Source organism: Corythoichthys intestinalis, chromosome 13, assembly GCF_030265065.1.
Source record: "Corythoichthys intestinalis isolate RoL2023-P3 chromosome 13, ASM3026506v1, whole genome shotgun sequence".
NCBI classification, from domain to species: Eukaryota; Metazoa; Chordata; class Actinopteri; order Syngnathiformes; family Syngnathidae; genus Corythoichthys; species Corythoichthys intestinalis.
The window spans coordinates 22,461,078-22,474,951 of record NC_080407.1 but is presented as its reverse complement, the minus strand read 5'-3'; the positions used below and the strand labels follow the sequence as shown (position 1 = coordinate 22,474,951).

General features: G+C 38.7%; 2 protein-coding genes across 3 annotated transcripts; one reads left to right on the top strand and one right to left on the bottom strand.

Moving 5' to 3' along the window:
* Positions 1-1,237: 1,237 nt before the first annotated feature.
* LOC130928090 (gastrula zinc finger protein XlCGF17.1-like) lies at positions 1,238-2,984 on the bottom strand. Its single transcript, XM_057854318.1, has one exon. It carries the CDS (start codon positions 2,565-2,567, stop codon positions 1,611-1,613), a length of 957 nt encoding a protein of 318 aa, XP_057710301.1. The 5' UTR covers positions 2,568-2,984; the 3' UTR covers positions 1,238-1,610.
* A 4,839-nt stretch (positions 2,985-7,823) lies between these two features.
* LOC130928096 (ADP-ribosylation factor-like protein 8) lies at positions 7,824-9,309 on the top strand. 2 transcript variants are annotated; one of them, XR_009066592.1, is made up of 2 exons: positions 7,824-7,944; positions 8,967-9,309. XR_009066592.1 is itself a non-coding variant. In XM_057854328.1 (2 exons), the coding sequence occupies exons 1-2, from the start codon at positions 8,426-8,428 to the stop codon at positions 9,177-9,179; spliced, it is 336 nt and encodes a 111-aa protein (XP_057710311.1). In that variant the 5' UTR covers positions 8,345-8,425; the 3' UTR covers positions 9,180-9,309. The 2 variants fall into 2 exon arrangements, 1 of the variants encoding a protein (XP_057710311.1); XM_057854328.1 differs by lacking the exon at positions 7,824-7,944 and adding an exon at positions 8,345-8,548.
* The last annotated feature ends 4,565 nt before the right edge of the window (positions 9,310-13,874 follow it).

The window sequence follows — 13,874 nt, the reverse complement described above, 5'->3', positions numbered from 1 at the left end:
ACATGCATGAACAGTGCGTGCATGCTATTGATCCATATACTTTGAATATAAGCCTAAACAGGGATTATATATGCCTGTAGAAGCATCAAAGCAAATGACCATACAATCACACATGCTGGCTGTCCGTCATTCCAGGGATATCATATTTTGCTTATTAAAAAGAGGACACAAATAACAGGCATGAATAATCCCTGTATAGGCTTATATTCAAAGTATATGGATCGATAGCATGCACGCACTGTTTGTGCATGTCACACACACATACTAACAGTTTGCCCCGACTCTCGGCCGTGTAAGCAATGGTGAAATATTGCTTATATGGAGCAGAGAGAAAACCGATCATTCTCAGGCTTATCCTCAAACCCCTTTAAATTTTTTTTTTTTTTTTTATGACTGTTGTCAAGTCCGACCCTTCCTAAAAAGCCGTGTTCAAGGCAAGCTAGGCGCTAATAACGCACAGCTGCTTGATGTGTGATAATGCGGTGTGGATTCTCTGTTAAGCTTGTTCGGACAGAATATTAATTAAAGATGAATGAAAACTAAATATTATTTAATATGTCATTATTATCATTTTTATCATTTAAGTGACGGGTAAAAATAGATTATGACCGGATTTTTATGACCCTGTCAGTCAAAATGACAGACAACGAAAAAGTCTAGCGCAACCTCTGATCCCCCCCCCCCCCACCTCCCCTGACAAAAATAACTCATTTGTGAGCCAGAATTGATTTTTTTGTAATTAGCATTTTTGCAATACTGAACAATATATTCTAATTTCCATATTTATCTAATGACATTATTTTGAATGATTTTGAAGTTTTTGGAATTTTCTGTTCTGCTGTTTCAAATATTAAATGTGAAAAGAGAAGTTTGAAAGTGAGAGTATGATAGAAATAATGCCACTTAACCTTGTAATGAAACGGCGAGCCATATAAAATGGATCCAACATAGACGAGGAAGTTTGTAAAAACATTTTAAACACAAATCATATATAATCTGCAAAGTTAAATACAATAATGAGTCTGTGTGTTTTATTTCTTTAGATATTTATTTTTAACAAAAATGATATACCAAAACTACAACAACAACAAAAAAACAATTCTTGTCGTGAGAACACAACTTTACTGTCATAATCCTTTTTTCTTTTTCTTCATTTTTCTATATTTGGCCCCTATACTCTGTCAATCACGAGTAGTAATAGTAATTGAAAAAAAAAAAAAGTTACATTAACCCCCACACAAAAAACTCATTTGTGAGCCAGTATTTTTTTCTTTTAATTATTTTTGCAATATTGAACAATGTATTCTAAATTTCCAGATTTATTTAATGACAATATTTATGAATGATTTTGAATTTGGGGTCTGCGGTTTCAAATATTAAATGTGAAAAGTGTAGTTTGAAAGGGAGAGTATGATATGAATAATGCCAGTCGGTGAGAGAACCAAGGGAAAGACGTTGATGGCCAGAATAGGAAAAACACAAAATGGCAAAGGCCAAACAAAAATGCAATGACAAAAATAAAGTGCACCACAAATACCAACTTAACCCCAACCCTAACCTAAACTGCATGCAAAATCTGATGAAGGCATCATGGATGACTGGCAAAACATTCATTGGCCACTGCTTCTCACAGCAGCACACACGTGTCTCTTCATCCGATCCTTCCGAGCGAATCCTTGACCACAAACTGAGCAGGAAAAAGGTTTTTCGCCAGTGTGGGTTCTTGTGTGATTTGTTAGAGTTCCCTTTAGAGCAAATCTTTGGTCACAAATTGAGCAGGAAAAAGGTTTTTCGCCAGTGTGGATTCTTGTGTGTTGTTTTAAGGTTTGCTTCTGAGCGAATCTTTGGTCACAAATCGAGCAGGAAAAAGGTTTTTCGCCACTGTGGGTTCTTATGTGTACTTTCAAATATTGCTTGTGAGAGAATCTTTGATCACAAACTGAGCAGGCAAAAGGTTTTTCGCCAGTGTGGGTTCTTGTGTGTTCTTTCAAGTATTCCTTTTGTGTGAACCTTTGACCACAAACTGAGCAGTAAAAAGGTTTTTCGCCAGTGTGGGTTCTTATGTGTTTTGTTAAATTTCCTTTTTGAGCAAATCTTTGATCACAAACTGAGCAGGAAAAAGGTTTTTCACCAGTGTGGGTTCTTGTGTGTACTTTCAAATGTTGCTTGTGAGTGAATCTTTGATCACAAACTGAGCAGGAAAAAGGTTTTTCGCCAGTGTGGGTTCTTGAGTGGATTTTTAAGTTTTCATTTGTAGTGAATCTTTGACCACAAACTGAGCAGTAAAAAGGTTTTTCGCCAGTGTGGGTTCTTATGTGTTTTGTTAAATTTCCTTTTTGAGCAAATCTTTGATCACAAACTGAGCAGGAAAAAGGTTTTTCACCAGTGTGGGTTCTTGTGTGGTTTTTTAAGTGTTGCTTTCGAGCGAATCTCTGGTCACAAATCGAGCAGGAAAAAGGTTTTTCGCCACTGTGGGTTTTTATGTGGTTTTTTAAGTGTTGCTTTTGAGAGAATCCTTGACCACAAACTGAGCAGGCAAAAGGTTTTTCACCAGTGTGACTCCTCATATGCGTCCGACAAGTGTACTTATTAACAGAGGTTTTCCCACACTGAGAGCATTTGCAGAGTTTGTCGTCACGGTGAGATTTCTTATGACCATCATCATTGTAAGGTGAGTGTGATATGGTGCCACTTCTGTCTGATGGAGCGATGAAAATGCCTGCCTGCAATCCTTCTGCTGAGCTGCTGCTGCCGCAGCCGCTTAGAGGCTCCGCCCCTCTGCCAGCCTCACTCGGACCATCTTCACTCTTCAAGGGCTCACCATTTGACCTAGTGATATGTTCCTCCTCTTCCTTTTTTTTAACGCATGGCAGCCATTCCTGCTCCTTTTTAATTGGAAGTTGCTTCTGTTGACAGGACTCTGGCTCCTCCTCCTCTTTGATTTGGGGGAGCTCAACATCCTCTTTAACGCCAGAAGATTCTGGCTCGTGCCGCTCAGCAACAAGATATCTTCTATAACCTGCCCGCACAAGAAAACCATTGATATATTTTATGGACTACCACCGTGTCTGAAACAAGTACATTGATCCCTTGTGGTTCATGCGACTTCATGGATGCAATGCATGGTGCGGTTTTGAAAAGTATTTATGAAAAAAAGATGCAGTTTAATTTTGAGGCGCATGAGACATTATTTCGCATAGATATGCGTCCGAAAATTCTGCGCTAAAAACTATCGGCCAATAATAATACCTATATGTGCAATTTCGGTCTAAGTGTTTTGAAGATGAATTGTGTGAAGAACCATAGTTCTCTTGTGATGTCATTAAAACAACGTATTGCAAGTGTTATTGAAGCATAAAGATTCATACTCGTATTTGTGCAAACATTATTAAAGCAAAAAGGTTCATACTTGCATTTGTGTTCGTAAATTTAAAAAATTGTCCTCATATTTACACATTCGTGTTCGTATTTAGGCATTTGTATCTGTAACCACCAAATTCTGACGTCAGATGTTTTTTGTGGGTGCATAAACACAACTCTCTTTTCGACGACTAGGAATCTTTTCTGTGGACTAATTCAGTAGTAGTAGTAGTAGTAGACTAATTCAAGTTTACGGTTACGGATCAAAAGAAAAGAAATGACGTCGCGTTGGTCTCGGGGAAAACTAATATATCCTTTAACGGCGCATACGCCGAAAAAACAAAACTGGCTGACTGCAGTGTTGTGCGCGGAGCTAACCTGTCAGTTGGAAGCAATGAATCACTGGTGAAGTCAAAAACGTGCTTGTCTAATATTTATTGGTTGAATATTAGCATTTGATTCTGACTAAATGAAATGATTAGACAAATAACCCAATGACTGTAATTTTCGGACTATAAGGCGCACCTGACTATAGACCCTACTCACATGACATCACAACCACGCCTCCGCGCCATATTGTCCATCTACTTGTCGTTTTGACGCATTACCACTACGTAAATTCCTCCTATTATGGCGTGTATTTCTGCTCGTTAACATTAATAATCAAAATGGTGAAGGCGTGTTGGTTGCGATAACAGAGAAGATAGACGGAGAGACGTGAAGTTCTACCGTATTCCGAGAGACCCACGGATTATGTAGTAGTCATTTTATATCTGGTATGATGCATTTAATATATACTTAGAGGGTTTTGGGCTGCCAACCACAATTAAGATCATTGCGAGGCTAATCGCCGACAACATACAGTTTCAAATTCAAGATGCTTATTTCTTCCACCATCATTACATTTTGAATAATATTTAGCTGGTACCAAGTGAAAGAAGCTGGCGTCGTCTACAGATCATCAGTTAAACAGGTGTGTCCAAACCTTTTACAAAGGGGGCCAGATTTGGTGTGGTAAAAATGCGGGGGGCTACCTTGGCTGATTTACATAGAACAATATACTTAAACAAATGTTAGCAAGCCCTTCTGTGTGTTACATTTGCTTTATTATTTTTTTAAATTCATAATTTCAACAGTCTCGTCTTTGTGGCGGTCTCTTTCGAAACTCGGGCTCTTGCGAAATACTGCTGCTGTAGCTTCAAGTTGCTATAATTTCTCGCTGCGTATCTTCCTTGTAATGTCGTACAAGTCAGCGTGTCTTGTTATTATCGCGTCACATCGAACTCTTTGAAAACAGCGACTGTCTCTTTGCAAATGAGGCAGACACAGTTGTTGCGTGTTTTATTGAAGAAATAGTCCAATATCCACCTATCCTTCAAGCGTCGGCCATCGCAGTCAACTTTTTTTTTTTTTTGATTGTCGCCATTTTAGAAATCACACAGGGTAATGTTGCTTAGAGTGCTGCTCTTAAAAGTTTTTCAAAGTTTCGTGAGAATAGGCCGAGTTTCTGTGGAAAAGATAGTTGTAGATATCAGGGTAGCAGATGTCAGGCAGAGAGGGCGAAGACAGCGGGTCGAAAAATATCGATTTAGGCATCAAATATGGATCTGGCGAATGGATAGACTGAAACTTTTCCACATAACGCCTTTTATGCAACGCATCCAATGAGTTTACAGCGTCTGAAAGCACTGGGGGCTTCCATGAATTGCTTTATAAATTGAACGACTAATTGAAACCATTGAGAATAGGGCTAAACAGAGACGGACAATATGGCGGCCGGATACAGCGACACGTCATTCTGTGACGTCGGTGAGTAGGGTCTATACGCCGCCAACCATGAAAATTTGCCACAAAAACGGCGTTTGTTCATTGATAAGCTGCACAGGACTAAAAACCGCAGTTGTTCTCACTGTTTTATGAGATATTTACACCAAAAGATATTAACCGGTAACACTTCATGTGACAGCGGCATCATATGACTGTCATAAGAACAAGTGAACTTCCATTTGGCAATCATTGATCCCATTGGGGGAGACAATCAACCTCGGCTGTGCTCCCTCTGCTGTCAACACTGTTGTCCTCCAACCCTCCGCCTAGCATGCATTACAGCGCTACAGGTGGAAATAACGATCAAAATTCATGTTCTCTGGTAATTTTTTCTTCACTTACAGTTCCAGTTGTTTCATGAATTGCTAGTTATGGTATTTGGTGACACTACATTTGACAGTGGCACCATAAAACTGTCATAAGACCAAGTATGACATGACAGTGCTATCAATGTTATTCAATGCTTATCACAGATACCATTTTGTGTTCTGAATGGATTTAAAAGATCCGAGCTGGACATGAATGGAGTTAATGACATCTGTCATATGCACTCATTAATGCCTGTGATAGTGTCATGTCATAACTAAGACAGTCTTACGGCAGTCTTATGACGTCACTGTCAAATAAAGTGTTTCCTATTAACCTTACAGTGAACTGGCTTACAGTCCAATGCAATACACAGGATTCAAAATAAGGGAAAAAATGTAGCGGTTTGTAGTCCGAAAATAACGGTAACTAAATTGTGATATCGAACTTTCGTCGTTACCCTCATACCAGAGGTGGGTAGTAACGTGTTACATGTACTCCGTTACGTTTACTTGAGTAACGTTTTGAGAAAAATGTACTTCAAAGAGTAGTTTCACTAAGCTCTACTTTTTACTTTTACTCGAGTAGATTTGTGAAGAAAAAACACTACACTTACTCCAATACTTTGGGTCACACAAGAGTCGTCACATTTTTCCTCTTTATTCTACATATTAGATTCATTATTGTTTTTTCCCAGCGATGCTAAGAGTCGAGACGTGCGTGGTGTATAACCGGGCTACCTCTACTGATTTCATCAATGAGAAGTCGCAACAATAATCACAATACTCCATTATACCAATCAGACGCAATCTTCATGCCTGCCTGTTCAATCATGTGGTGTCTTTAAAGCACCATAAAATGAGAAGTATTTGATATAGATTGCTGACCTCAACATGACTCGAAAGCGCAGATTTTAACCTCCGATCCAGTTTTTATTTTGCATTGATCCGGAAAACTGGAGACATGATCCTTTTAATTACAAAATAGTAATTTGGAAGAGACGCTTCACTTTTCAATCTCGGAACTATTTTCTCCACTAGAGGGCAGTCATTCTCTTGGGACGAATAATGCTTAATTTATTTTATTTTTTTCTTTTGTTGGAATTCAGATTTCTTTGGCTTAATGTAGTTATGTAATGGGTTATTGTACAGTATCATTATAATAACAGTCCATATAGATAACTTTGCGCTCAGAAAAAAAATAAAAAAACATTGCTTAAAAAAAAAAGCCCAAAAAAATATAAGCAGTTACTCACAATGTTACTCATTACTTGGGGATTCTTTTCACCAAATACTTTTAACTTGTACTTGAGTACATTTTTTTGGGGACGACTGCTTTTACTTTTACTTGAGTCATATTATTTTAAAGTCACACTACTCTTACTTGAGTATTAAAATTTTGGGCTTCTCTACCCACCTCTGCCAAACACTGCTTATTCACACACTTTCATCAAACCTTAAAATATGACCCAGACCAATGAGAGTACTAAATGTTGTTTGTAAAAGGAATGAAAAATACTTCATTACACTGATAAACATTTCTGCACTACTGAGGAAAAAGCATTGCTCGGGATGACCTTTAATGGATCCGAACTTTTCCTCATCCTTAATGGATGGCGACTCTTGCTCCTCGTCCTTGATGCGTGCATACTCCGGGTGCTCAGGATAATGGGCTTGGCTGACAAATAGATCTGCAAGAACACAAACAAATCTTATTTCTTCATTTGCAAATTTGTGTCCCCAAAGTTGATTTCTGTTGGAGAAAAATTCATCTTTGCCATTTTTGTTGTTGTTGTTTATTCATGTTTTGTTGTCTTCAGCACAAAAGTTATTTCAAAGTGCTAGACATCACATTAACTGCGATTGAAAATAGCAATCCCTTGACAGCACTACTGTTAACATTAAAAATGAATTCTCATCATCGCGATCTGTCATGTACAGTATGCTTATCATCGAAAGTAAACCAACCTTCTAGTCTGTGAAGAACAACCTTAGCGTGCATTAATTTGCACTCAGTCCAGTGTCGGTAGCGTGGGGGCTCCTCTTTCACTCCGCAAATTTCCTCCGGTCTCGTGGACATTTTCCCTCTTGATTTGTGAATGCTGAGACGACGATTAGGTAATGATCTTTTAGACCATAATGTTGGACACGTCGTCGAGAAAAATGGCGAGTCTTTATCTTTTATCTTCTTTATCTCGTTTTATTTCTTTGATCTCTGTCTCTTATAGAAAGCCAATCGGGAGAGCGGCTGTGGCAAGCGAGTCAACATCCCACAGCCAATCACGAGATTCGCGCCAAGCAAGTCTATAAGTCTGCGCAGCCAATCACGAGCGTGGTCCGATTGCGGAAGAGGAGGGCTGTTCATCGTTGTCGACTGTCACTTTCTTCTGTTTTTAACATCGCTCTCGACCGACATCCGACCCGACGGACAATTTAGAACGTCAGTAAAAAAGTAAGTAAATATTGGACATCTTCCCTTGTCCTGGCCAGTGTTGTCAGTCGCGTTACTGCAATCTGATTACTTTCTTCAGTAACGAGTAATCTAACGCGTTCATTTTTCCAAGCCAGTAATCTGGTTAAAGTTAGTTTCCCTAGTGCCTGTGCGTAATGAAGAATACTGTAGTTTCAGACCTGTTAAGTTTCACGATTTGGTCGGGAGACTCCCGATTTTGACCCTAATGCTCACGCCTCACGATTAGAAAGCCAAATCTCCCGATTTTCCAAAAATGTCAATTTTTTTTTTTTTTTTTTTTTTTACGTTTTTGTTTGTCACCGTTTTGTAACGATACTATTCGGCCCGATTCGGAAAGTGACCAACAACGAATAGCCTGGCCGTCTCCGACTTGCCTGCCCTCACTCCCCTTCAGAGCTGGAAAAGCCCAACCAATCATCTGACAGGGAGGGAAGAGGCGAAGCACCACCGACTTCCCAAGATGCTGGCACTAATAAACCGGCTTTTAGACTGGTTCAAGTCTTTATTTTGGAAGGAAGAGATGGAGCTGACCCTGGTCGGCCTCCAGTATTCGGGAAAAACGACGTTCGTCAACGTAATTGCCGTAAGTCTTACCTGCCAGCGATAGCTAACTAGCCTAATGCTAATAGCATTAGAGCTAATGATGGGAGAACAATGACGAGGAAGAAGTCGCTGCTTTACTCTGTGTTTTCGTGGATCAAACATAATGGAATATTAAACCACTGCGGTCCTACCCCCACAATATATGAATTTAAGTGAGAAAGCGTATTGTTACTTACTTGAAGTTTAATCATTTAGATTCGCTATTATGCTAAAGCTAAAGTGTATACTATACACTTTATTACATTATATCATTATTACTGTGCTGAAACAAAAAATATAAAGTTTCAATTCTAGGTTACAATTCAATTAAAAAACTGCCATGACAAAGATACTTTTAAAAACAAATATGATTAATTTTCTAAATGATGTAATTAATGTTTTTAATCTTGCTGATTTAGTCTGACGAAACCCTAATTGGAGTGATGGTTGATGAGATGAAGAGGCTGCTGAGGAAGCTGATGTCCAAATTTGTGCAAATGGATGTGATCAGGAAAGCTGAGGATATCCTAGATGTTGATTACAGGAACAAGGAGAACTGGCATGACACAGGCAACACAGCAGTATCACATGATGCCAGACAATACATGGAGCAAGTTGAAGACTATCTCTGATGCCACCAAAAAGAGGTTCTTTGACAGTGTAGTTAATTTTTACACAAGTGTTGTGACCAAAATAAACTTGAAAAAAAATGGTTGCATTTTGTCTTAGCGATTGTCGCGCGCGCGTGCGTCATCGGGGTTGGCAAACAGAAATCTCCCTATTTGCAATTTCTACAACTTAACAGGTATGTTATGTACGAAGAGCATTTCTCATCGGGGGAAAAAAACGGGTAACGTGTATTAGGCTCGAGCGTATGACGTGGCACTCGCGAGGTTTCCGCTGCTATCGCCATTATGGAAGCGAGGAACATAAACAGTGAGGCATTTGAACACAGGTCGCTCTTTAAAAATGGTTGGAAATTATTGTGCGGTAAAGAATTGCAACAACCGATCGAATAGAAAGGAGAATGTACAGCTCGACGGAACACCATTGAGTTTCTTCCGGATCCCTACATGGAGAAAAGGCGAGGGAAAGGTCATATCTGAACTTACCAAACGTCGAAGAATGGCATGGGTGGCCTCGATCAGAAGGAAGGGCATAACGTTTGATTCTCCAGTTACACACAGAGTTTGCTCTATGCACTTCCACTCCGGTAAGTTAATTTCGTTTGTTTACACAAATTTCAGTAACTTTACGCCCTAAGTCGGCCTGTTGTTAGCTATAGCTACAGCTAAACAACTAGCATGCATACATGTGCATTGTCTTCATAAGACATAATTCCTGTTGTTGCTAAATGAAAAAGCTGTAATATTTTGACGTGAGAGAGTGGCAAAGAATTTGTACACTTGATTTAAATGTGATTTTTATGTTCTTCATGTGATGTAAAGCACTTTGAATTGCCTTGTGTTGAATTGTGCTATATAAATAAATTTGCCTTGCCTTGCCTTGCCTTGCAACAAAAAAATTGTACATCCGTGGTCACAGACTAATGTAAACACACATTGCCTACCTTTGCTAGAAAGATGGTGTTGCCGTTTGATATGGTCATAATGAGCAGATCCTGCACCCATTTGCAGCAAAACTGTTCGTAGCTTTGTAGCGATTTGTAGTTTCGGAATTCCTGATGAGTGTAGTAACATACACCAAACACTAAATACAGCATGATGTCCATTTCGCGTAGTGGTGGAAGCTTGTCGACATCTTTATTCCATTTGTGTTCGGCTTGCTCGTGAGGGTCAACATTGTTCACATCCTTAAAATTGCTCACATATCTGTCCTTCGCCGTGGTAACAAGTTTGTCTCTGTATCGAACTGGCAGGTTTTCCCTACATTTTTCCATCTTTGGCACTCGTAGTTCAATTGTATTTGCTGTTAAGTTTAAATGTCCCGTGATGCAGACGTGCTTCCGCAATGGCTGCGTTGTCGCAAATCTCGCACGATCCTAATTACGGTGCTGTTTGAGGCTGAGCGCTGTCTGTCACGGCGGTCAACAACATAGCATTCTGACGACGCAGCGAGGCTAACAGTGAAAGGCAGGATATATACCGTAAATGGATGCCTTTGCTCACTGGAAATACAGCCATTACTTCACATTTCTGTCCAGTAAAGATGACAAAAATATCTCCGTGCTTTGCAAACTTCACGCTGGCTGAAAAAAACGGAGGTCTCTAAATCAACAAAGAAGCACTTGGAATTACAGTACAACGCGACAAAACTCGAAACAGTCTACAGGTATCAAGACAGCCAGTACTTCTACAGTTTGTAACCAGCCTTGATGCACATTTTATTGTCAGTGTTTGTAACCATAGGCGGAGTTTTAGTTTTGTGGGGCTGAGGGTAAAGAATGATGATGACAAACAAAAGTCAAAAGTTTGGACACATCTAAACATTTTTACTTTTTATATACTTTCACTACTATTGTAAATCCTCTCTGAATACATCAAAACTATGAACGAACATGTGGAATTGCAAAAAAAGTGAAATAACTGAAAACAGGTTTTATATTCTACATCAGACAAACCAAAGTCCAGCCCGGGGGCCAAATACGGCCCGTGGACAAATTTCATCTGGCCCCCAGCCTCTGTCATAAAATCAATAACATCTGGCCCGCATACAGACTTAATAAATTGGTCAGCGAGACTGCAACCAGCATATGAAGTAGCTTACACAGGAAATGCTGCTCCTCATTTACCGACTAAAAGGCAGCTGCACTTTAACCGTTGATTGCCAAATGTATCACATTTGATACACCTAAAATTTCATGATTTTCAGACTAATTTAGAATTTTGACATTTCTTTTTGGAAAAAAAAATGATGGATGCAAGTCAACACATGCATCTGCAGGTTCCATAAGAAAAAAACCTGATTTAGCATGGGTTATAGATATTAGAGCGCTTATTACACATATTCATTTCGACTTTTCTTTTCACAAATTTGAAAAAAAAAAAAAGGTTTCATTAGGACCTTATTTTTCTAATTTTGGGATTCTCTGATAATTGCTTCACGTTGTAGGTATTTAAGAGCTAAGCAACATTACTCCGTGTGACCCTCTACTTCCAATTTTCTAAAACGGCGACAATCAACCAAAAAAAAATTGACTGTGACGGCCGACGCTTCAAGGATAGGTGGAAATTGGACTATTTCTTCACTAAAATACGCAACAACTGTGTCTTGCCTCATTTGCAAAGAGACAGCTGCAGTTTTTAAAGATTGAAATGTGAGGCGATATTACCAAACAAAACACGCTGACATGTACGACAACATTACAGGGAAGATACGCAGCGAGAAATTGAAGCAACTTGAAGCTCGTTTAATTTCACAGCAGTAGTATTTCGCAAGAGCCCGAGATTGGAAAGAGAACGCCGCAAAGGCTAGTTGCGAGATTGTAAAAATTATTAATTTAAAAAAATAATAAAGCAAATGTGACACACAGAATGGCTTGCTAAAATTTGCTTAAATATATTGTTCTACATAAAGGATGTCAGCCAAGGTCAGCCCCCCACATTTTTACCACGCCAAATCTGGCCCCCTTTGCAAAATGTTTGGACACCCCTGTTCTACATTCTTCAAAGTATCCACCTTTGAGGTGTCGCCAAACTTTTGGCCAATACTGTGTATATACATATATACTGTATAAAACTGTTCAAGCTCAGTTGTTGTTAGTTGCGTTTGAAAGCTTAGGTTTCCAGAAATTCTAAGTATCCATCTTGCCTCCACAGGTGTAGTTTTGGCTTAGCAAAGCAAAAGCTACTGTCTTAGGTGCTAGTCAAATTATCTACCCGAAAAATGATTTTGACCCATTATGAAATACGTTGTAGGATCCTTGTTCATTTCATTAATTTTTGTTGTTTGTTTTATCGCTTTACAACTTTTATAGACAATATTCTAACAGCTAAGTCTTTTTTTTTTTTAAAGGGGAAGTTCAGAATTTTTGACATTAGGCTTTATCTTGGAGTTAGTGGAGGTTTATTTAGTCGTTAGAGTAAATTTGAACAAATTCCGTGCAGTTAGTCAGTTATTTGTTAGTTTCAGGTCTCTGGGGTCGTTAAGTTAGTCAATGGTGGTTGAAATCAACTCCATCGACTAATTGAACCCCAGCTAACTCAAAGATTAAGCGTTATGTGAAAAATTCAATTACATGGGATGACATTTTTTTGTTGTCATTTTTATGTTGAGACAGCAAAAGAAGAAAAATTGGTAAAAAGTAACTGATAAGTTACTTTAAAAGTAGTTACTTGGATAATAAAGTAATTGGTAAAGTAACTAGATTACCTTTTGGAGGTGTAATCAGTAATTAAATTACTTTTTTAAGTAATCTGTGACAACACTGGTCCTGGCCAAATTTCGTGTGCAGCTTATTTACTCAAGATCGAGATCAGCTAAGTACAAATTGGTCAACACACACATTGGAACAATAGTTATGTAGCTTGAAGGTAGGGTATTCAGGCAGAAAGGCATTTTGGAATAGTTGATTGTGAAATCGTAACTAATAAAGGCTAAGCCCTCTTCCTACTATCATTGCACCAATGTTCATTTATTTTCTTAAATGGTGGGGAATCTTCTGTTTGCGGTTCATCCCGTGTTTTTCCTGTGGGTTCACAAATGGAGTTGTCTTTGTGCATTGTATGTGTTTTTTATGCCTTTGCGATGCATATACAATGTTGATGTTGCATGATCTGAATTATTTTCTGTGTGAAATTAGTATTGTGGACTATTATTGGGGATTGTGGTATCATTGACGGTAGTTTCCCATTTCAGCCGCTAGATGACAGCATTCGTCCATTTGTTGTAACCCGATTCAGTCATAATATGCTTGTAAGTGAATGTGTGAATTTGTATTTTCCTGATGACATTGAAATTTATGATAGTAGATAGATAGATAGATAGATAGATAGATAGATAGATAGATAGATAGATAGATAGATAGATAGATAGATAGATAAATTTATTAACAGACTCAAGGTCCAAGCCACAACCACACAATACAAGGGAACAAACCATACAATACTAAAAACAACATAACAATAAAAGAAGGTAAACCACAGTGATACAAAAATTAGGCCATCTAATGGCCCAGTTTTAAAAGGCACCTATTCCAGTGCTTCCAGAACAGTGACAAGCAGCGAGTAAACTATGTAAAATGTTTGTCAGACCCCAGACAATCACATTTTCAGAGCATTTTAAACGTTGAATAAAATTAAACATTAGCACCCTTAGAAGGGCCTGGAGAGTATTCACCCGAGCAGATACAAACATTTCAGAGCCAC